This window comes from Pseudophryne corroboree, chromosome 7 (genome assembly GCF_028390025.1).
Source record: "Pseudophryne corroboree isolate aPseCor3 chromosome 7, aPseCor3.hap2, whole genome shotgun sequence".
Lineage (NCBI taxonomy): Eukaryota > Metazoa > Chordata > Amphibia > Anura > Myobatrachidae > Pseudophryne > Pseudophryne corroboree.
The window spans coordinates 199,249,305-199,275,067 of record NC_086450.1 but is presented as its reverse complement, the minus strand read 5'-3'; the positions used below and the strand labels follow the sequence as shown (position 1 = coordinate 199,275,067).

General features: G+C 44.7%; 1 protein-coding gene across 11 annotated transcripts in view; it reads right to left on the bottom strand.

Moving 5' to 3' along the window:
- Window positions 1-236: 236 nt before the first annotated feature.
- TNS1 (tensin 1) overlaps window positions 237-25,763 on the bottom strand; it is a 937,838-nt gene continuing 912,311 nt past the window's right edge. For all 11 annotated transcript variants that reach the window (XM_063933939.1, XM_063933936.1, XM_063933946.1 and 8 more), the window contains 3 exons: window positions 18,401-18,469; window positions 17,984-18,013; window positions 237-7,836 (listed from right to left, as the gene is read on the bottom strand). In XM_063933939.1, coding sequence (XP_063790009.1) covers window positions 7,698-7,836; window positions 17,984-18,013; window positions 18,401-18,469 — 238 coding nt within the window. In that variant the 3' untranslated portion in view covers window positions 237-7,697. The remainder of the gene's footprint in view (window positions 7,837-17,983; window positions 18,014-18,400; window positions 18,470-25,763) is intronic.

Here is a 25,763-nt window from a genome sequence, read left to right as displayed (position 1 = left end):
CTTCCTACATACAATACTCATCATGGTTTAAAGATAATTATCCCCAGATATCCAGATGAATTAATCTTCAGTATGTGACCCGGCCAGTACTCATCCAGCAGAGAGAAATCTTCAGTACATAACCTGCTACTTCCAACATGAGTGTAGTTGTAAGTGAAGAAGTATAATATGGTGTGTGGTCCTGGCAGGTATTTAAATAACAACATACTGTAGCAAATTGAATCTGACAAACATAATAGCATTCCAAGCAAAAGTATATTTTATATGATGTTATCACTTACAAAGCCATACAATAATTTGCAAAGAATTACAGACATCTGTACAAACAGAAAGTGAAAGCTATATTTTCTAATCAACATAAGCAAAAAACAAATGGCACATATATTTATACAAGTGATAACATTAAGAGCACATGGATACAAAATATAAAGTATATTTCCATCTATATAAATACAGAGAGGGGGTATTCTCTTCTTTTTTTCTTTTATTTTTTTTGTATTCATTTTTTTTTCTTAAGGTTTTTTTTTTTCATTGTTTTGGTTACTGATTGCTGTTGATAGGTTGTGACGCAAAAAATATAAAGTAAGCGTGTTAAGAAACTCTATAAAGAATCCCGCTTTCGCCAGTGTGGATGGTGGTTCCCGTCCGATAGTGTGTCCCTTTGCAGTGGCAATAAAGCATTGGTGGAACAGTGACTCTTAACCCTAACAAAGGAGGCACCTCAACCAGTCAAAGTGTTAATGACCAAATGATGTAGCGTGTAAAGGGGACAGAAGGTTCATAGAAAAGAAAACAGATGGGTTTTATTATTGATCTTGCAGCATATTTAGGTAAATAATAAATGGTGGAATATGTGTAGAGAATTGTGCATGAAATCCTACTTCTCGTCAATTCCACCGCCTAATGATATATCCTTCCCCTTAATATGTATTGTGTGTGATGGATTATTGCAGCAAATGGCTGTAACATTTTGTCTTATTTGAGAATAAAATGTAACATTGAATTCCTGAGACTTTAAGGAAACCAGGGAGGTTGGCAATGATCATGTATTTGTTCTAGCACAGTCCATCCTCTCCAGTGAGATGCTTTTCCTGGAATTAGACCAAACCAACTGGCTGTAATGGACTTAGATTAAATCAAATCAATATTTAGAGGATATATGAAAATTAAAAATAAGACGTATAATCCTCATTATCTTAGATCTGACTGCAGGTGGCAAGATTTCCATGATGTATTTCTATGGGTCCTAGCACGCAGACTCACTTGATCAATCTGATGTCCTGTTCTAAGCTATAAAAAGGAGTTCGGTATCCAGGTAGTGAGCATTAAGCTGAGCGTGAATCTGGAAAGGTTCTGCAATACAGAGATTACATAGACTGAAACAGGGTGAATGAATACATGGATGCCCAAGCAGTAATAACATGTCTAGCAAAGTGCTCTATTAAGGCAACGCCAGGCAAAATAACTCCTCTGTAACAATATGTCTTTGGTTATCAGTCCATATATTACAGGTTTGTGTCCAGTGTAGAGCAAACAATATAAATTGCAAGGCAACGTGGCTCTTCAGCACTGGGGAGACCTCAGTTCTTCACCTCCTGAGGAAGACGGTTGTCAGAGGATCTCCCTGGCGGAGGCCACGATGGTTGGTGGCACGTGCATGTGTGACTCCATCTGCCCCCTCTCCGTGTCCATGTTTGTGAGTTCACATGCGTGAATAAGAGAAGTGCTGACACATAATTATATAACCATAACAGTGTTTCTATATGCTGTTCATTCCTCATTCATTTTACTAGATAGAGAAAAGGTAGCCTGCTAATTAGCATATATCCATTGAGTAACATGGAACGGTGATATAGTGGCTGACTAGGAGCATGGTTGGTGGAGTCGCTGTAATAAGGCAAATATGGCAAGATTCCCCAAGTTCGGGGACTGTACATATCCCAGCATCAGGAATGGAAAAGGTTGGGAACATATATTCTCTATGATTCATTTTACAGCAGGATTTGTTATAGGATAAAAAGGCCTCAGAGGCAAATAATGCTCAAATAGAACATCAAGTGATCTTACATAAGAGAAACCATTATTTGTTCCCAAATTCCCTATTAACAATAATGTCATCCATATGTGTAACAAATACCTTATAATACATATACCACATAGAGTGGGACTGATGTATTACATGACCAATCATGTCCAAGGCAATTGCTTATGTGTACAAGCGCTAACTTTTCTAGGGTTTTCCTGATTTTGTATGATGTTTGTTTATTAGCTTGTACATTCCCACTCACAATATTTTAGTGGTACGCTTCAGTACCTTTCAGTCATGCTTTATATCACCAGTTTTGTTTTCTTTAGCATGGGATAAGGCATAAAGCTCCTCTGTATACAATTGTAGCCAATGCGTAGCGCTGACACATACAAAGAGCAAATAACTAACTCTGGGGGTCATGTACTAAGCAGTGATAAAAGTGGAGGTTGCCCATGGCAACCAATCAGCTGCTCTGTATACTTTTAAAGTATGCAAATTAGAAATGTTACATCAATGCTGATTAGTTGCCATGGGCAACTTCTCCACTGGCTCACTTCTCCACTTTTATCACTGCTTAGTACTTGTCCCCCTATGTCTGATGATATCAATACAAGGATAGAAAGCGCAGAAAAAAAACTACAAAGGTATAGCAATGGACTTATTAAAAGATGCAGGAGGTTGTGACTCAACAAATAACGTTAAACAGTGGTGCACTAAGCTGTATCCAGTGCTGATGTACAATCCACTATGCCTATTGGATTACAAATGTTACTAAAATCTGGGCACAATTGATTATTTGAAGTTAAATGTGTCCTCCCAAATGACAGGGTCCATCAGTTCTGTTGCTAGAGGAGCCATTACACCAAATAATCCTTTGTGCCATTCAGAAGAGCCTGTACCATGTAATATAATAATGCTCCTTTATTGTCACCAGCAATAAGGCCTGATTTACAGAATCAAAAGCTAAGCCTGCTACAAAAAAACAACCCAAATGGGTTACCTTCTTTATAAATAACACATGAACTAGCCATCCTATAAACACTGCATGGAGCCTTTCACACTAAACACCCTTTCACTGCTGCAGACTTCTAAAAATAATCCCTGGAGCCAGAGGTGACACTATCCGGCCCTCATTCACTATGACAATATCCGGCCTGCATTCAGAGAGCCTGGCTCTATGCATGCAATGACCTAGCCGTTAAGCTTGTAAGGCACTCAATGGGGTCCGTTCTTATGCTCAGGGGTGGTCTCTTGTGGAACACACAGGGGGCCAAAGGTTACAGCAGTTACATAAGTGCCGTCTTCACGTCAAGCTATAAAGAACAACATGTTCCTTGTATAGCCACACAAAACACACTCGCACACCTCCCTAGGAATCACCATCCTCTCAATCCCTCTCACATGCTAAATCCTTCTTTACACGAAGGGAAAATGCCACTTATAATGCTGCATTCTAACATGGGATGGTTACGTCTCTTTAATCGTTTATGGTACCAAAGATTCAGTAGAATTGGCATAATGTATTCTACAGACACCTAGATCTTTGGGAGTTATATATGTTCTCATTTTGCCCATTCAACATGTATTTACTGTATACTAGAAGAGTATAGTTAGATGGAATACTGGATTAGTAATGTGCTAAAATCATGTGTGGCAGCGTAAATAACACTATACTGCTTGCATGGGACACAATACAGTGCAGAGGAAGAGACAGCTAGGGTACATCTACTAAAGTGCAAAAAAATAAGTATGTAAAACGACATTAAAACTCAATTTACATATCAAAATTCCTTATTTTCATACAACTGTCTCCCCCTCAGCGTCCACAGAACACAGATAAATCAGGCAAATCTGTCAGTCTGGTATAGAAAATATATTGCATTATTAATCGTTACTATGTGCTTTCTGTTATTTTTTAGAGATAAAATAAAAAAGAAAATAGTACATAACAAATGCAGCACTGATTATTTATAATGGGGCAAATGTAAAGGGTTTCACCTGGGTCACTTTTTGTTTAACTTGTAAATGGGGCACATATTTGAATATACTCACCAATAAATTTGGCAAGACAATAAAAATAAGAGGTTATGGCGAATATTGCACCTTAGCTGATGAGCTACACCCATAGCTTCCTCTGCTCGACTACAATTCTCTATCCAACAATGAATGGTATGTACAATGCTGTGGGATTGCACGGATATGTAACATGTTAGTATTCTGGAATACTGCTGGATGTGCATGTGTGTATCTAAAGTAAATGTGCTTTATGACATTTAGAGAGCCTGTGGACGGGTGGTACGGAATGTGATGGCAAGCAGAGTGCTTTTGATTGCTATAAAGTAATGTACTGTATGTGCCGACAACATAGCAGATATTGCTTCTGATATAAAACAAATAAAAACATAGACTGCAGGTCTATAGTAAGTATGGGCTGCACTTAATACACAAATAATGATGGTTCTTTTATTCTGAGTACGAGTGTAGATGGAGCAGGTATGTTTAATCATGGATTACTCCAGTGTCCATTACTCAGAAACAAATACCGTTCAATGGGCCTGATTCAGCATGGATCACTATTGAGATTATTTGTACTTTGGCCGAATAGCGAAAGACTGCACATGTGCTGTGGATGCAATGTACATGCACCAGATCAGCATTGCGATTGCAGTGCGTTTGCAATATTGAAGTAAAGCGGTCGCACAGTGATTGACAGAAAGTGAACATTTAGTGGTGGTAACATGGTGTTTTGTGGGAGTGGTGGCAAAAATGCAGGCGTGTCATGACTGTTTAGCGCTTGGGTCTCTCACGTAATCTGCGATCACTTGCATGCAGCAGCATGTGCAGATTTGTGGATGCTCTGGCTTTGCGAAGATTGAATTTACCCCTTCAATGTTCCCGATTTTGCATATAGATTGCGATGCATAGCGGTAAACGCTACAGTGGGCGTCATTTTCCATTTCTGGTGGGTGGCAATCACCTGTGCGATTCTTTGCAATTGAGATGGCAAAAAAAAAAAAAGCACTTTTAGTAGCAATTGCGAACTGTGCTGAATGAGGGCCCAATGTGCTGCATTTTCTCTACACTGTCACCTGCACATAACCATTTGTAGCCCTTGGTTCTACTTCCTTGTAACATGTAATGGTGTCATTCTAATACAGGTACTGTACTATATAGCATGGATGTAACAGCCATACAGCACAATCCATTAGTCTTCTTACAAAGAGATGCTTATGCACGCCCCAGAGCAGAGATTTCAGTAGTATAGTTAGCAGAGCTGCACACTTCTCCTGATGCCACTATAGTAGTGTTTGGTAGATAGTGAGTAGAACACATTTCATGACCAGGCTGGAGAAGTGTTTACTAGAGAGCAGCCTTTACCAGGGGCAATAGTTCTAGTAGTCTGGATTTGTTTGCGCAGAGGCATCTGTGGTTTTACAGTGCAGAGCAGAGCAGTATTTAAGTAGTGATGAGCGAGGTTCGGTTTTACTCGGTTTTACTCGGTTCTCAAAACGGCATCTTATTGGCTATCCAAAACACGTGACATCCGTGAGCCAATAAGATGCCGTTTTGAGAACCGAGTAAAACCGAGTAAAACCGAATCCGCTCATCACTAGTATTTAGTAAGAACACAGGTTACCTACTCATCTTATTGTACAATATTAACAGTGGGATTTGGCTACAGCATAAGGCTATGTTAACACAGCACTAAAAGAATATATTGAAATGGATGCAATATACATATATAAATACACTGAAATTATAAAGTGGATTATCCACAAAGTTGGTAATGAATCTGTGTTCACTATAATTAGAGATTTCATATTAATATAGAATTCCATGTATGAATCTGATAAAGCTGCTTGTTGCTTTCATCTCGGGGAGAGCTTCGTAAAACAAATGATATTTTACTAACATACTGTATAACCGACAATCTCAATTCCCTGCAGGTAAGATGGACTATCAAATTGTAGAATAGATCACTGTAACTTGGGGCAAAGCTCTGTGAGTCTTGGGCAGAGTCAATTTTGTCTTGATTTCTCTCTTCTGGAATATTGCTAAATATTATACTCTTAGTGTACCCTTCACACATTTGTAGCTGCCATTTTTGTGGGTTTGAATCCAATGTTCATTAAATTGCAGCCTATCCATACACAAGGATCCAGTGACATCACTGAGAATGCAGCCTATTCATACACAAGGATCCAGTGACATCACTGGGAATTAAGCCTATCCATACACTAGGAACCAGTGACATCACTGAGAATGCAGCCTATCCATACACTATTTTCCAGTGACATCACTGAGAATGCAGCCTATCCATACACTAGGATCCAGTGACATCACTGGGTCACAAGGCTACACTTTAGTACATATACAGTATATCAGGATCCAGGAGAGCCAAACAGAATTATAAGTGTTTCTTCATTCATGAGTTTTCACATCCTGGAGTAAAAACAGTGTTGGTTTAGGCCATGGGTTCCAAACTAGGTCCTCAGGATACTAAACAGTTCATGTTTACCAAGTCTCATCACATAATCCCAAGTGAAATAATTAGCTCCACCTGTGGTTCTTTCAAAATGTGTCAGTGAGTAATGTATACACCTGTGCACCTGCTGGGTGACCTGGAAAATGTGAACTGTTTGGGGTCTTGGGGGCCGAGTGTGCGACACACTGGTCTAGGCCAAGCTTCACTTTACCAGTTTAGAAATAAACAAGTAATGAAACCTCTGTGATTCTACAAGGCACTTTTTTTTTCTTAACGAAGTCCCAGCATTGAACAAATAGTACATGAAAGTTGTATTTCTCACTTACACACAACTGGGAATCTTGGAAATAAATATATTTTAGGTGAGATTTTGAAGTTGTGTTGATCGTTCAACAAAATCTGCTTTGTTATTCCTACTTGGTAGATAGCAAAATACAGATAAACAGGCTAACCACAATTTACTGTCTTTTTAAAGAGCTGCCAGGAGAAGCCCAGTAGCTCGAATTCCTTGGTATTAAATCTGCTCTAGTTTCTTACAAAAGCAACCGTTACGGTGACCACTAGGTGCAGCAAATGCCACTGCCTAATAAAGAACAATCCACCTATTAAACCTGCTCAAAAAATGCTTCAAAATCGGCTATCTTCCATGATGTACAGGTAGCTTAATTTTGGTACAGCAAAAGTCCATTAAAAGTGGTGGTTTTAGAAAGACAGTAAATATAGGTAGCTTTGTACACTCAATGCATTTATACAAAATATAGCCTTATAATATATTTTTCTAAAGTTATTATAAATTCTGTGAATGCTAGATATGTTTTATATATGCATGTATATAGCAGTTTATATTGTTTATCAACTGCAGCGGTGTATAGTCCATTTAAAATGAACACCTCTATCTAACGATGCGCTTGATAAGTTGACCCAAGATCCAGTGAGATAACTGCAGTCACACTAGTTGTCTTCTACTTCATCGGAAAACGGGTTTATAGTGATTTCCTTATTTGCGTCTTTTTTTCTCTTTTGGATATGGTTTTGTATTTGGTTTGTTGCTTATCCTTCCCATGCAGTAATGGGACCCACATTGCTTCCCTTTCCCATAATGCACATTCATGTTTGCCATCTTAAGAGTCTTGTTTTCAAACTTCAGGGTATGTGTAGACATGAGACATTTAGGTGGAGGGCTCATCTTTTCTGTAAGCCAATCACCCGGGATACAAAGTTGACAATGGCAGTGGCCGGCTGGTTGGGATCCAACTCTGCAAACAGATGGCAGACATTGTCCGTTGTACTTCCTTGTTTTCTGGCCACAAAGCCAAAGAGCCTGAGAGAGGGGAGTGACCACACACATTAGACCAATGACAGTAGCATATGATGTGAAAATAATTCCACATGTTATGTTCTAGTATTCATAGAATGGACTTGCCACCTACACATCTCATAGGCAGCCAATTTGTGAGCCAAAACAATATTTATACCAGTGGTTCCCAAACTGTGTGCCGTGGCACCCTGGGGTGCCTCGGGACACTTGTAGGGGTGCTTTGGATTGGTGGTCCAGGACCAATTAAAATTATTTATGGTTAATGTAATAGGCAAAACCGGTGCTGGTGGCTGCTAATCAAAAAATGTGGACAAACAGAAGCAAATCTTGTCTCTCACCACACAATTTAACTTATAGATGAAATATAAACACAATTTACTTCATTTAATATTTCTTTCTAAATTTCTCAATAAGAAGCTTTTGTCCTTGAGGTGCCGTGAAAAAAAATTCTGATGCTCGAGGGCGCCGTGATTCCAAAAAGTTTGGGAACCACTGATTTATACTATTCACTAGGAACTTCACAAGCTGCTCTCTGACAAATATTTGGTTTAACCCACAAGATGGCTGCCTTTGCGGGTTCACTGAAATGTTGCTGTAAGCAGTTACTGTATGTTTAATGGTATATACTAGGGTATTCGGATGTTAGGTCGACAGTTAATAGGGTGACCACTATTGGTCGACGTGCATTAGGTTGGCATGGACAAAAGGTCGACATGGCAATGGTCGACACAGGAAAAGTTTGAAATTCGTTTTTTTACTATTTTTTTTTTCAACGTTTTCATACTTTACCATCCACGTAGACTACGTCTGGAAATAGTAACGAGCGAGGCACCTTCGCTCACCATGCAAGGGGGTGCACTAATTGGGACTCAATAGGACTCAATCCTTATTGTGTGTGTGTATTTCTCCCTCTGTTTGCAATGACATTAAAAATAGAGGGAGAGATGCACATACTATTGATCTTTCATCGATTGAGAACGTATAATACATTTTTATATTCATATTGAAATATACTGGTAGGTTAATTGGCTCCCAACAAAATTAATCCTAGCATGAATGTGTGTGCATGTACATGTGGTAGGGAATATAGATTGTAAGCTCCACTGGGGCAGGGACTGATGTGAATGGCCAAATATTCTCTGTAAAGCGCTGCGGAATATGTGCGCGCTATATAAATAACTGGTAATAAATAAAATAAATTAATATTGTTATGAAGATATATCTGGCTCTATAAAAGTCGATCTGGAGATTCCATTACGGTTAAGTTAAAAAAACACACACTGATTGTGCATTGAATTACATTTTTCTCTTCGAACCATACCTCTGATGAAGTCCCACATGTGGGTGAAACGTGTAGGGCCAGCATCGTAACAGTCTGCATCCATCATAGGAGACATTCACCTATGAGCTCACACCCGTAAGGGTGAGGTGGTAGTCAACATTACATCCAGTGGCACATGCAGGGGGGGTTTCTGAGTACCCAGAACCCCCCACGCCTACCGATCCATCACCACAGCTGCACCACTGTCCCCCTCCACCACCCATCAATCACAGCAGCCGCATCACTATCCTTTTCCCCTGCCTGGATCAATCGCCTCAGCCGCACCACTGCGGCGTCCAACCCACCCATGTACTAGAGCTCCAGCAGGGGAGCTGCCGTGCATGTAAGTGTATGGGTGGAGCGGGAGGACCAGAAGCCAATAGTATCACGGGGTAGGTACAGGGAAGGAGCAGTTTGCCGGGCATCGCTACTACTGCAGTGCCTGAGAGATACACTGACCAGAGTCGCATGGCAGGGGACGGGTGAGGCACCGGTACCCGCACACCAGCAGGAATCCAGCAGTTGGAGCAGGAGCCTGGCGGTAGGAAACAATAACGCCCCACACAAACAGATGAAGCTTCTGCAGCTGCGCTGCAGGTCTATGGTGATGCTGTATACAACTGGCTGCAGGGAATCCAGGGGAGGTGTGGGGGGGGGGGGGGGGGGGGGGGGGGGGGGGCACAGTGTGGTAGAGAATGTGGGGGAGGATTGATACAGTAACTTGTAAAGAAAACAGGTTGGGGGTGACACTGACTGGGATAGAACATAGGTGGTGACACAGTGACTGGGACAGAACTTCGGGGGGTGACACAAGTGCTGGGATAGATTAAAGGTGCTGACACAGTAACTGGGACAGAACACAAAGTGGGAAGTGTGTGACACTGACTGGGAAAGAACACTGGGGGGAGGGATGACAAGTACTGGGACAGATTACAGGCGGTGACAGTGACTGGGGACAGAACACACGCTGTGACACAGTGACTGGGACAGAATATGGGGGGGGGGGCACTGACTGGGACAAAACACAGGGGGGTGACACAAGTACTCGGACAGATTACAGGCGGTGACAGAGTGACTGAGACAGAACACGGGGGATGAAATAGTGACTGGGACAGAACACAGGGGGTGACACAAGTACTGAGACAGATTACAGGCGGTGACACAGTGACTGGGATAAAACACAGAAGGGAGAGGTGACACAGTGATTGGGACAGGGCAAAGAGAAGAAGTGTGACACAATGAAAGAACACAGAGGGGGATGACACAGTGTCTGGGAAAAAAACACTTCATGAAGCATATCGAAACCCCCCTTTAATAATCCTGCATTTTTCCACTGACATCTCCTAAATTGGGGCTGGTTTATAGGTTACTGTTTATGGAAGTCTATGTAAACTTTCTGTATATGTCTTAAGAATGTTTTTACCTCTGTTTTTATACCAAGATTAAATATTCAGGTATTGAATTAATGTTTTTAATAATTTTTTACCTTGGAGTGACAATTTGGTAAAAGGGTATAAGAATTACATAGGTATCATTCCCTTAAAAACACGTTTAGTGCACCAATACCTGAATATTTATTCTTGGTATAAAAACAGAGGTAAAAACATTCTTAAGACATATACAGAAAGTTTACATAGACTTCCATAAACAGTAACATATAAACCAGCCCCAATTTAGGAGATGTAATGTTGACAATCACCTCCCACTTACAGGTGTGAGCTCATAGGTGAATGTCTCCTATGATGGATGCAGGCTGTTATGATGACCCTACACGTTTCACCCACTTGCGGGATTTCATCAGGAGTATAGTTCAAAGAGAAAAATTCAATTCAATGCACAATCAGCTGTGTTTTTTTACTTAACAGTAATAGAATTTCCAGATCGACTTCTATAGAGCCAGACAGATCCTCATAACAATGTGACTATAAAGATGAATCATATGTTCTCAATGGATGAAAGATCAATAGTACTCAATCCTTATAGTATGTGCATCTCTCCCTCTGTTTTCAATGTCTATAGGGGTGCCAAAATTAAATTATATCTTGCCCCCCACCCTAAAAGCTTTCTGGTGCCCTGACTACACTGAACTGACTACACTGAATCAGGGGCGGATTGGGAACAAAAAGCGGCCCTGGAAAAATTTGTACTAGTGGCCCCACATGGGCAGCACCAGAGGTGTAAGGTCTAGCCATGGCAGCAGCACCCTCCCCCCCAAGACTTTCCAGATAGTGGGGATGTCCAGCATCAATGGGGAAGTTAAAAAAAATAAGAATTTACTCACCGGTAATTCTATTTCTCGTAGTCCGTAGTGGATGCTGGGCACTCCGTAAGGACCATGGGGAATAGCGGGCTCCGAAGGAGGCTGGGCACTCTAGAAAGATCTTAGACTACCTGGTGTGCACTGGCTCCTCCCACTATGACCCTCCTCCAAGCCTCAGTTAGGTACTGTGCCCGGACGAGCGTACACAATAAGGAAGGATTTTGAATCCCGGGTAAGACTCATACCAGCCACACCAATCACACCGTACAACTCGTGATATGAAACACAGTTAACAGTATGAAACAATAGAGCCTCTCAACAGATGGCTCAACAATAACCCGATTTAGTTAACAATAACTATGTACAAGTATTGCAGATAAACCGCACTTGGGATGGGCGCCCAGCATCCACTACGGACTACGAGAAATAGAATTACCGGTGAGTAAATTCTTATTTTCTCTAACGTCCTAGTGGATGCTGGGAACTCCGTAAGGACCATGGGGATTATACCAAAGCTCCCAAACGGGCGGGAGAGTGCGGATGACTCTGCAGCACTGAATGAGAGAACTCCAGGTCCTCCTCAGCCAGGGTATCAAATTTGTAGAATTTTGCAAACGTGTTTGCCCCTGACCAAGTAGCTGCTCGGCAAAGTTGTAAAGCCGAGACCTCTCAGGCAGCCGCCCAAGATGAGCCCACCTTCCTTGTGGAATGGGCATTGACAGATTTTGGCTGTGGCAGGCCTGCCACAGTATGTGCAAGCTGAATTGTACTACAAATCCAACGAGCAATAGTCTGCTTAGAAGCAGGAGCACCCAGCTTGTTAGGTGCATATAGGATAAACAGCGAGTCAGATTTTCTGACTCTAGCCGTTCTGGAAACATATATTTTCAGTGCCCTGACAACGTCTAGCAACTTGGAGTCCTCCAAGTCCCTAGTAGCCTAGGCACCACAATAGGCTGGTTCAGGTGAAACGCTGACACCACCTTTGGGAGAAACTGGGGACGAGTCCTCAATTCTGCCCTATCCATATGGAAAATCAAATAAGGGCTTTTACAAGACAAAGCCGCCAACTTTGATACTCGCCTGGCAGAAGCCAAGGCCAATAACATAACCACCTTCCACGTGAGATATTTCAGATCCACGGTTTTTAGTGGTTCAAACCAATGTGATTTTTAAGAAACTCAACACCACGTTGAGATCCCAAGGTGCCACAGGAGGCACAAACGGGGGCTGACTCTGCAGCACTCCTTTTATAAATGTCTGAACTTCAGGTACTGAAGCTAGTTCTTTTTGAAAGAAAATCGACAGAGCCGAGATCTGTACCTTAATGGAACCCAATTTAAGGCCCATAGTCACTCCTGCTTGCAGGAAATGCAGAAATCGACCTAGTTGAAATTCCTCTGTTGGGGCCCTTTCGGCCTCACACCATGCAACATATTTTCGCCATATGCGGTGATAATGAGTTGCTGTAACCTCTTTCCTGGCTTTAGTAAGAGTAGGAATGACTTCCTCCGGAATGCCCTTTTCCTTCAGGATCCGGCGTTCAACCGCCATGCCGACAAACGCAGCCGCGGTAAGTCTTGGAACAGACAGGGCCCCTGCTGCCGCAAGTCCTGTCTGAGTGGCAGAGGCCATGGGTCCTCTGATATAAATTCTTGAAGTTCTGGGTACCAAGCTCTTCTTGGCCATCCACGAGTATCGTTCTTACTCCTCGCCTTCTTATTATTCTCAGTACCTTTGGTATGAGAGGCAGAGGGGAGAACACATAAACCGACTGGTACACCCACGGTGTTACCAGAGCGTCCATAGCTATCGCCTGAGGGTCCCTTGACCCGGTGCAATATCTTTTATAGCTTTTTGTTGAGGCGGGACGCCATCATGTCCACCTGTGGCCTTTCCCAATGGTGTACAATCCTATTGGAAGACTTCTGGAGGAAGTCCCCATTCTCCCGGGTGGAGGTCGTGTCTGTTGAGAAGATCTGCTTCCCAGTTGTCCACTCCGGGAATGAACACTGCTGACAGTGCTAACACATGATTTTCCGCCTATCGGAGAATCCTTGTGGCTTCTGCCATCGCCATCCTGCTTCTTGTGCCGCCCTGTTGGTTTACATGGGCGACTGCCGTGATGTTGTCTGATTGGATCAGTACCGGCTGGTTTTGAAGCAGAGGCCTTGCCGGCCTCAGGGCATTGTAAATGGCCCTCAGGTCCAGAATATTTATGTGTAGGGAAATAACCTGACTTGACCAAAGTCCCTGGAAATTTCTTCCCTGTGTGACTGCCTCCCAGCCTCAAAGGCTGGAATCCATGGTCACTAGGACCTAGTCCTGTATGCCGAACCTGCGGCCCTCTTGAAGATGGGCACTCTGCAGCCACCACAGTAGAGATACCCTGGTCCTTGGAGACAGGGTTATCAGCCTATGCATCGGAAGATGCGATCCGGACCACTTGTCCAACAGGTCCCTCTGAAAAGTTCTTGTATGGAACCTGCCTAATGGGATTGCTTCGTAGGAAGCTACCATTTTTCCCAGGACTCGCGTGCAATGATGCACCGCTACCTATTTTGGCTTCAGGAGGTCTCTGACTAGAGATGACAACTCCTTGGCTTTCTCCTCCGGGAGAAACACTATTTCTGGTTTATGTCCAGAACCATCCCCAGGAACAGTAGACGTGTCATAGGAACCAGCTGTGACTTTGGACTGTTTAGAATCCAACCATGCTGTTGTAGCACTTTCCAAAATAGTGCTACCCCGACTACCAACTGCTCCTTGGACCTCGCCCTTATAACGAGATTGTCCAAGTACGGGATAATTACAACTCCCTTTTTTTGAAGGAGTATCAACATTTCGGCCATTACCTTGATAAAACACCCTCGGTGCCATGTACAGTCCAAACGGCAGTGTCTGGACTTGGTAATGGTAATCCTGTACCACAAATCTGAGGTACTCCTGGCGAGGATGGTAAATGGGGACATGCAGGTAAGCATCCTTGATGTCCCAGGATACCATGTAATCCCCCTCGTCCAGGCTTGGAATAACCGCCCTGAGCGATTCCATCTTGAACTTGAATTTTTGTGTTCAAGGATTTTAAATATAAAATGGGTCACACCGAACCATGCGGTTTCGGTACCCAACCCGTGTGGAATAGTAACCCCGTCCTTGTTGAAGTAGGGGCACCTTGAGTATTACCTGCTGGGAATACCGCTTATTAATTGCCTCTAGCACAGCCTCCCTGCCTGAGGGAGTTGTCAGCAAGGCATATTTTAGGAAACGGCTGGGGGGAGACATCTCGAATTCCAGCTTGTACCCCTGAAATACTACTTGAAAGAAACAGGGATCCACCTGTGAGCGAGCCCACTAATTGCTGAAATTTTTGAGACGGCCCCCCCACCGTACCTGGCTACACCTGTGGAGCACCCGCGTCATGGTGTGGCCTCACAGGAGGCGGGGGAAGAATCTTGATTCTGGGAACAGGCTGACTGGTGCAGCTTTTTTCCTTCTACCCTTGTCTCTGTACAGAAAGGAAGCGCCATTTGACCCGCTTGCTTTTCTGAAGCCGAAAGGACTGTACCTTTGTCTGTGAGGAAACCTGAGGTAAAATTATTTCTTCCCAGCAGTTGCTGTGGATACGAGGTCCCAGAGACCATCCCCAAATAATTCCTCACCCTTATAAGGCTCTCTATGCGCTTTTTAAGTCAGCATCACCTGTCCAGTGACAGGTCTCTAATACCCTCCTGACAGAATGGACATTACATTTATTTTGGATGCCAGCCGGCAAAATATCCCTCTGTGCATCCCCCATATATAAGACGACGTCTTTAATATGTTTTTATGTTTGCCAACTAGTATCCCTGTTTGACAGGGCCACCGACCACGCTGCAGCAGCACTATCTGCAGGTCTCAGTCTAGTACCTGAGTGTGTAAATACAGACTTCAGGATAGCCTCCTGTTTTTTATCAACAGGTACCTATTAAAGTGGCCGTATCCTAAGACGGCAGTGCCACCTTTTTTGACAAACGTGTGAGCGCCTTATCCACCCTAGGGGATATCTCCCAGCGTAACTTATCCACCTGGCGGGAAAGGGTAAGCCATCAGTAACTTTTTATAAATTACCAGTTTCTTAACGGGGGAACCCACGCTTTCACACACTTCATTTATTCATCTGATGGGGGAACAAAACACTGCCTGTTTTTTCTCCCCAAACCTAAAACCCATTTTTAGAGGTGCTTGGGTTAAAGTCAGAAATGTATAACACATTTTTTATTGCCGGGATCACGTCACGGATGTTCCTAGTGGATTGTGTATATGTCTCCACCTTGTCGACACTGGAGTCAGACTCCGTGTCGACATCTGTGTCTGCCATCTGAGAGAGCGGGCGTTTTTGAGCCCCTGATGGCCTTTGAGACGCCTGGGCAGGCGCGGGCTGCGAAGCCGGCTGTCCCACAGCTGTTACGTCATCCACCCTTTTATGTAAGGAGTTGACACTGTCGGTTAATACCTTTCACCTATCCATCCACTCTGGTGTCGGCCCCACAGGGGGCGACATCACATATATTGGCCTCTGTTCTGTCACCATATAAGCCTCCTCATTCAACATGTCGACACAGCCGTACCGACACACCGCAGACACACAGGGAATGCTCTAAACGAGGACAGGACCCACAAAAGCCCTTTGGGGGGACAGAGTAAGAGTATGCCAGCACACACCAGAGCGCTATATATATATACAGGGACTAACTGAGTTATGTCCCTAATAGCTTTTATATAATATACTGTATACAGTGCCAATTTTAATGCCCCCCCTCTCTTTTCCCTCTTACTGTACTGTAGAATTGCAGGGAAGAGCCAGGGAGCTTCCCTCCAGCCGAGCTGTGAGGGAAAAATGGCGCCAGTGTGCTGAGGAGATAGGCTCCGCCCCTTTTTCGCGGCCTATTCTCCCGTTTTTTATGGAATTCTGGCAGGGGTATTTACCTCATATATAGCCCCTGGGGCCATATATTGAGGTATTTTAGCCAGCCAAGGTGTTTTTATTGCTGCCTCAGGGCGCCCCCCCCAGCGCCCTGCACCCTCAGTGACCGGAGTGTGAAGTGTGTGAGAGGAGCAATGGCGCACAGCTGCAGTGCTGTGCGCTACCTTGGTGAAGACAGAGTCTTCATGCCGCCGATTTTCCGGACCATCTTCTTGCTTCTGGCTCTGTAAGGGGGACGGCGGCGCGGCTCCGGGACCGAACATCAAGGCTGGGCCTGCGGTCGATCCCTCTGGAGCTAATGGTGTCCAGTAGCCTAAGAAGCCCAATCCGGCTGCAAGCAGGCGAGTTCGCTTCTTCTCCCCTTAGTCCCTCGCTGCAGTGAGCCTGTTGCCAGCAGGTCTCACTGAAAATAACAAATTCTAAGACTATAACTTTCTAAGAGCTCAGGAGAGCCCCTAGTGTGCATCCAACCTCGGCCGGGCACGAAATCTAACTGAGGCTTGGAGGAGGGTCATAGTGGGAGGAGCCAGTGCACACCAGGTAGTCTAAGATCTTTCTAGAGTGCCCAGCCTCCTTCGGAGCCCGCTATTCCCCATGGTCCTTACGGAGTTCCCAGCATCCACTAGGACGTTAGAGAAATTAAAATTAAATATTATGAGCACATTATATGATACACCTTCAGAATTTAGGAAACTATATCATTCTTTAGAAAGATATATTTTCTTGCTTATTACACCAACAGTATCCCAATCACTATTCACTCAATCTTATATGTCAGCCAAGCAGGCAGACAGAGCATACACTAGATCATCTGCAATCACAGGCTAAGTGGCAAAGTCATTTTCATATATGGAAATAATTTTGCATCTTATTCATTATCTCTATAAAAAGGACCACATGTCCTTAAACAAAACAGGCCCCACGGGTGCGTCGGCCCACCGGGAATCTTCCCTGTAAACCCTATGGACAATCCGCCTCTGCACTGAATGGTGTCTATAAACTGTAATAGTACAGATGTGTTCTTTTAGATTGTGCACACAGACCGCGGCTTAGCATACGCTACACACTGAAATGAAAGAGAGCTGTCTGCGCTCCCATTTATTCTAAATGGGGAGCCGCTTGTGATGCGTACACTACACTATGCCGCATTGCATACGCACTGCAGTCCCACTACAGCACGCCTCTAAAAGCAGCAACACTGGGGGGGGGGGGGGGGGGGAGGGCACATCTGTAATTACACTGATCCCTAATATCTGCAGAACATTTATCCTGTCACATCTATCCCTTGCACAGTGATTTATTCTGCAGATGGTCTTATACTTGACTAGTAATAGCACAAAATTTTTTAATTGAATTAACATTTTGAATATCATTCCTGCTTGTCCAGGTGACATGTTAATACGTTGTATGATATGAAGGGTAATGCCATAGATTTTAACAAAGAAAACATCTTATTGATTGTAATGTAGCACAGTAGTTCGCATTGCTGTCTCACAGAGCCTGGATTATGGGTTCAATCCCAAACTTTCTGTTCCCTGTCTGATCTTTCTTATATACAATCAACATAATGATTTTCCAGGAACATCAGCCTCCAAACACTTACTTTGCTGGGTTTCCATCTGTCTTCATCCACCTACAGAATGCAAAAGTTTACAGATCAGTGTCACACAGACATTCAATAATGTACGTGTGTGTGTGTGTGTGCATATATATATATATATATATATATATATATATATACACACACACACACAGAGTATATACATATATACACAGTATATAGAGAGATAGATAGATAGATAGATAGATAGATAGATAGATAGATAGATAGATAGATAGATAGATAGATAGATAGATAGATAGATAGAATCTATCTATCTATCTAACACATAGGCCCTGGTCACACAAGACCGATGCATCTAGTATTTACAATATGTATAAAGCACCTGTACAATGGGTGATGTGTTGTATATAATATCCGGACTGTACATTATAAAGAAGTGTACTATCGGGGACTTACTTCCTTTCCTGTGGATCCAGGTCACAAAATGTGATAGTGTTCAAAGGATAATGTCTTCGGAAAAATAGCCTGAAAGAGAGAAGTTGTCACTGATCTGTGTCTGACCCTCACGGGACTATGAAGCCTTGTGAAAAACATCATTAGAGCATAGACAAAACATTGCACTGTAGTACTGTAGGTCTTCTCATTAGAAACATTTCATAGTACACACTGCTGCTGAGAAGCTATCTTTCCAGTAAGTGTTCCTATAGAACTCCATTGTATTTTTACCATTCAAGTACTTTATAGGCCTGTGATGCTATTAAATGACTTGATCATACCTAGAGATTCTTATAATGGGGTTTCATGATTAACCATCTCGTGATCAGTCAGCTGCCCAGATTCATTGATGAAAACATCACCAGTGTGCTTGAAACCACAGCAGCTTCTCAGAAAGCAGCTTTCATTAGTGGGAGCTACTGTTTGATTGGCTGTTTTCAGTTACAGCAAACCCATGCTTTTTGAACCATTTACTAAATAACAAACTACCAGTGGCATCACAACAGGGGTGCGGCCCGCACCCGGGTGTCACATGCCGAGGGGTGACACCAAAGTGCCGGCTCCTTTTCAGTGACAGGAGCTTGGTGCTGCACTGTGACATTACGTGCAGCACCCAGCTCCTGTCACAGTGTAGGAACTAGCACCACACACACCCTGGTCTCCGGGTGCAGCCCGCAACCCCCAGGACACCCGGAGTGACAAAACGGGGACTTGGGCAACGAGGCCACGCCCCTACCCACAAGGCCATGCCACAAGGCCATGTTTTACTCTACAAATCACCATCTTTGGAGAAATAAACAGTGCATAACAGTAAGATTCAGAACGTCTCTGTAACAGTGAGTTCACATCCACAGATGTAAAAATAAGATTTTAATTACCTACCGGTAAATCTTTTTCTTGTAGTCCATAGGGGATACTGGGAATCCATTTAGTACCATGGGTATAGACGGGTCCACTAGGAGCCATGGGCACTTTAAGAAATTGATAGTGTGCGCTGGCTCCTCCCTCTATGCCCTTCCTACCAGACTCAGTCTTGGAAACTGTGCCCGAGGAGACGGACATACTTTGAGAGAAGGATAGACAAGGAAAGTGGTGAGATTACGAACCAGCACACACAAAAAAAGAGGAAAGCCATGCTAACCAAACTTGAAACATGAACAGCAACAGCTGAACAAACCAGAATACTTAACCAAGTAACAGTGCAGGAAGAACGAAGCACTGGGCGGGCTCCCAGTATCCCTTACGGACTACGAGAAAAGGATTTACTGGTAGGTAATTAAAATCCTATTTTCTCTTACGTCCTAGGGAATACTGGCAATCTATTTAGTACCATGGGGAAGTACCAAAGCTACCAAACCGGGTGGGAGAGTGCTGAGGTTCCTACAGAACTGATTGACCAAACTGAAGATCCTCAGAGGCCAAAGTATCGAACTTGTAAAACTTAGCAAACGTGTTCAAACCTGACCAAGTAGCTGCTCAGCAGAACTGTAATGCCGAGACACCCCGGGCACCCGCCCAAGAAGAACCCATCGACCTACTAGAGTGGGCCTGTACAGATTTTGGAACCGGCAAGCCTGCCGTGGAATAAGCATGCTGGATAGTGAGCCTTACCCTGCATCCAATTGACTGCTTAGAAGCAGGACACCCATTTTTATTGGGATGATAGAGAACGAACAGCGAGTCCAATTTCCTGTGACAAACTGTTCTCTTTACATACACCTTCAAAGCCCTCACAACAGCCAAAGACTTTGAAGTAGCAGAGGTGTCCGTAACAACCGGAACCACAATAGGTTGGTTGATGTGGAATGTAAACACCACCTTAGGAAGAAATTGCTGACGAGTCCTGAGTTCAGCTCTGTCCTCATGGAAAATTAGGTAGGGGCTCTTATGAGACAACGCCCCTAGCTCCGACACACGTCTTGCTGAAGCCAAGGCCAACAGTGTGACGGTCTTCCGCGTAAGGTACTTTACGTCTACCTCCTGTAACGGTTCAAACCAGTCCGATTGGAGGACCTGCAGCACCAAATTGAGATCCCAAGGTGCCGTGGGAGGCACACAGAGAGGTTGAATGTGAAGAACACATTTCAAGAACGTCTGGACCTCAGGGAGAGAAGCCAATTGTTTCTGAAAGAAAATAGACAAGGCCGAAATCTGTACTTTTATGGAGCCTAGATGTGGGCCCACATCCACTCCCGACTGCAGAAAAAGCAGGAAATGTCCCAGATGAAATTCCACTGCAGAATATTGTCTGCTCTCACATCAAGAGACATATTATATCCGGTGGAAATGTTTAGATGTTACCCCCTTCCTGGCTTGTATCATAGTTGGGATGACCTTGTCAGGAACCCCTCTCCTGGCTAGAATCAGCTGTTCAACTCCCATGCCATTAAATGTAGCCACGGTAAGACTTGATAAACAAAAGGGCCCTGCTGCAGAAGATCCTTGCAAAGAGGTAGAGGCCACGGATCTTCGAGCAGCATCTCGAGAAGATCCGCATACCAGGCCCTTCGTGGCCAGTCCGGAGCAATGAGAATTGCTTGAACCTTTTCCCTTTTTATTCTTTTTAGAATTCTTGGGATCAGAGGAAGTGGAGGAAACATGTACACTAGCTGGTAGACCCACGGAGTTTGTCAGAGCGTCTACCGCCACTGCTTGTGTGTCCCTCGACCTGGAACAATATCGCTTGAGCTTCTTGTTGAGTCGAGAGGCCATCATGTCGATTTGTGGATATCCCCACCAACATGTCAACCACCAGAACACCTCCGGGCAGGGACGGATCTAGACTTTTCATTAGGGGGGGCGGTTTACTGTTTAATCTTGACTCCTCCCTCTACAGTCCCAACTCCTCCCATCTGAAATCCTAACTCCTCCTTTCTCAATTCTGACTGGACTTTTTGAGTGAGACTGAGATAGAGCTTTGTGATTGTTCTATGTACATGTGACTGTGCTATGGGGTAATTGTATTTATTAGCCCTAGTACCCACACACCAGCAAGTGAGGGGCAAATGCTCTGTAACCCTTGCTCTCCTGGCTCCTCTGTGCTGCTGTGGTATAAGTTGCAGCACATAGTTCTGACTCAGGTTCTCCCCGGAGAGCTCTCTTCTGCTCAAAAGTGGGCGTGGCTATGACTGTTTTAGGGGGGGGGCGCTCCCCCCCCCCCCCCCTAGATCCGGCCCTGCCTCCGGGTGAAGGCCCCACTCCCCCGGGGTGCAGGTCGTGTATGCTGAGGTAGTCTGCTTCCCAGTTGTCTACTTCTGGAATGAAGACCGCTGACAATGCTACAGCGTGTTTTTCCGCCCAGAGGAGAGTTCTTGACACTTCTGACATTGCGGCTCTGCTTTTCATTCCGCCCTGTCTGTTTATGTGCGTCACTGCTGTCACATTGTCCGACTGGACCTGAATGGCCTGATTCTGAAGAAGAGATGAGGCCTGCAGAAGGGCGTATATAGCCCTGAATTCCAGGATGTTTATTGGAAGGACGACTTCCTGACTTGACCATCTTCCCAGAAACTGCACTCCCTGGGTGACTGCGCCCCAACCTCTGAGGCTTGCGTCTGTGGTTAGCAAAATCCAATTCTGAATTCCGACCCTCGACTAGGTGAGAAGTCTTTAGCCACCACAGGAGGGAGATCCTTTCTTTGGGCGACAGACAGATCCTCTGGTGCATGTGAAGATGCGATCTGGACCATTTGTCCAACAGATCTAGCTGGAAAGGCCTTTCATGAAACCTGCCGCACTGAAGCGCCTCATAAGAGGCCACCATTTTCCCCAGAAGGCGAATGCACAGGTGCACCGAGATCCGGGTTGGCTTCAGGACAGCCCGAACCATCGACTGGATTACCATTTCCTTTTCCAAAGGAACACTTTCTGAGATTCTGTGTTCAGTATCATTCCTAGGAAAGGAAGCTTCTGTGCTGGTTCTAGGTGAGATTTTGGTAGGTTCAGAATCCACGTGTGATCCAGGAGTAGTCTGGTTGAGAGGCCAATGCTGACCAACAACCGCTCCCTGGATGGTGCCTTTATCAGAAGATCGTCCAGGTTCGAAATTATGTTTACTCCCTGTTTGCTGAGTACAAACAATCTCTGCCATCACTTTGGTGAACACCCTCGGTGCCGTGGAGAGAACAAATGGCAGGACCTGGAACTGGTAGTGACAGTCCTGCAGTGCAAACCTTAGATAAGCCTGATGAGGTGGCCAGATCGGAATGTGAAGGTACGCATCCTTGATATCCAGAGACACTAGGAATTCCCCCTCCTCCAGACCTGAGATGACCGCTCTCAGAGACTTCATCTTGAATTTGAACACTCGTAAGTACGGGTTCAACGATTTGAGGTTTAGAATTGGTCTTACTGAACCGTCCGGTTTCGGTATTACAAACAAGTTGGAGTAGTACCCCTTGTTTTGTAGATGAGGTGGAACTGGAACAATGACCTGAGTCTGTACCAGTTTTTGAATGGCGTCCTGTAAAGTTATACTTGCCTCTTGTGAAACTGGTAAGCCTGATTTGAAGAATCTGTGAGGTGGGAGCTCTTGGAACTCCAGTCTGTAGCCCTAGGAAATAAGATCTATGACCCAGGGATCCTGGCATGAACTTGTCCAGATGTGACTGAAGAATTTTAGCTGGGCTCCCACCTGCCAGTCTTCCAGGCATCGCTGTCCACTGTCATGCTGAAGATTTTGAGGAAGCAGAGCTTGAGCCCTGTTCCTGTGAACAGGCAGTTGCTGGTTTCCGTGGTTTACCTCTAGTGCCTCTGGTGACTGTGGAAGAACCTCTGTATTTGCCCCTAAACTTGGCAGTCCGAAAGGACTGTAAATTGGGACCTGAGTAGGCCTTCCTAGCTGGGGGAGCTGCAGAAGGAATGTATGTGGACTTACCCGCAGTAGCTTTGGAGATCCATTTGTCTAGTTCATCTCCAAATATGGACTCGCCTGTAAAAGGGAGGGTTCCCACGCCTTTCCTGGAGACCGAATCCGCAGTCCACTGGCGTAACCATAGACCGCTGCGTGTAGACACTGCCATAACTGAAGTGTATGCATTAAGCAAGCCTATTTCTTTTATGGCCTCCACCATAAAATTTGCATAGTCCTGTATATGCTGTAGGAACAAGATAACCTCCTCCTGAGGCTAGTGTCTAACCCTTCAATCAGGATACACGAACATTTGGTAGTGGCTCTTGTATTCCACCCACATGCTATAGTGGGTCTCTGGGCCACCCCAACAACTGTATACAAGGATTTGAGAGTAGTCTCAATTTTACTATCAGCCACGTCTTTTACGGGGGATGCACTCGGGACAGGCATTACAATTTTCTGTGAAAGCCTAGATACTGATACATCCACTATCGGTGGATTTTCCCATTTTTTCCTATCCTCAGGAGGAAAAGGAAAGGATGAGAATAACAGTTTAGGGATTTGAAATTTCCTATCAGGACTAAAACACGGTTCTCCAAACACGGTATTTAGTTCCTTTGACACAGGAAAAGTGGCTAAGGATTTCTTTTTTATATTAAAAGAATATTCCTCACTCTCCTCTGTCACCTTATCAGGGATATTTAGAACTTTTCTGATAGCTTCTATAAGAGCCTCTATTCCCTGCAACAGAGTACCCTCCCCCACCTCTGAGTCCATCTCACCCTCCTCCATTTCTGACCACTCATCATCAGAGTCAGACTGCAGGATATGAGCCAAAGTGCATTTTTGCGGACAAATGGCAGGGGACTGAGACGCTGGTATGGGTATCGAGTCTCTTTTCATAAATTCAGTCATAGATTGTCTTAAGTATTGCATCTCTTTCTCGTTCCGAGATAACTTATTAGAGATTGTGGAAATCATTCCCCTAATGGAGTCCAGCCATGCTGGTTCTGCCCCACTAGCCTGGGATGGGACACTACATTGAGTTCACACTAGTGAACCCCCTAGGGAAGAGGAACACTATGCCTTATATGAAACACACTATTTGCCTGACATACTGCAGCAATGACAGCACATACACAGGAAAAGGTTAAAAGCACAATTAACCCACAAAGAGCCCTTCCAGGGAGAAACAGAGGGAGTATGGAACAAGCACACGGTGCCCTTACCGCTAATTCCAAGCTTACCGGGTTGCAGACTAAGTACCTAGATTAGGGACTTAGTACACTAATAATTGCTCCCCCCCCCCCCCCCCTTGCTATGACCCACTGGTACCGCTGAGGTAATCTGGAGTCTCTCCGGAGGAGCTGCGCGTCCCTGTCAGTCAGCGTCTGTGTCAGCTGCAGAGGGAAAATGGCGCTGGTGAGCTGCTGGATCCGCTCATAGTGAAGCCCCGCCCCTTCAATGGCGCGCAGTCTTCCCGCTCTTTTTTATACTGGCTGTATGTGTCTAAGTGCATACAATGGAGACAGACTCCTTTTATGGCTTTGCTGCCAGTCTGGGTACTGTGTCCGCTGCTCAGCGTCTGTGTCCGTACACAGCGGGAGATGCAGTCCGCCCCATTTAGAAGTCATGCGTCTCCGTACCCTCATGCCGCCATAATGGCCGGCGACCCGCTAACCGGGACGCCGGCTTAGTACTCACCACTCTTCTTTCTTCTGGCTCTGTTAAGGGTGGCGGCGTGTCCTGTCAGCGGGGAACGGGACCATTAACCCTGAGAGAGGTTGGGCCGTTTCCCCCCCTAAGTCCCACGAAGCAGGCAGGCTGGTGCCATCCAGTCCTGCCTGAAAACAACAAACACAGAAAATACATGCAGAAAACTCTTCAGGAGCTTCCAGAGACGTGACCGGCTCCTCCGGGCACATTTTCTAAACTGAGTCTGGTAGGAGGGGCATAGAGGGAGCAGCCAGCGCACACTATCAATTTCCTGAAGTGCCCATGGCTCCTAGTTGACCCGTCTATACCCAATAGCACTAAATGGATTCCCAGTATCCCCTAGGACGTAAGAGAAAAGGAGAGTTATGGTAGACTTACCATGGTTAACTCTCTTTCTGCGAGGTACATTGGGTTCCATAGGGAAAACATCGGGTTTATGTATGCCACGATAGTGGCATACATAAACCTGATGTTTTCCCTGTGGAACCCAATGTACCCCGCTGCAGAAAAGCTAATATGGTTATCTTACAATATTGGATTTTACAACATGATCCATATTACTTATATCCCTGAAACAGTGGTCCCCAAACTAGGTGCCGCGAGGCTCTTGCAGGGGTGCCTCAGGTTGGTGGTTCAGGACCAAATTAAATTACTTATGGTCAACGTGATATGCATAACCAGTGCTAGTGGCTGCCAATCAGAAGCTCAACTGTGCACTACCACATTAATGAACCTAAGGAAGACAGGTAGGTACAA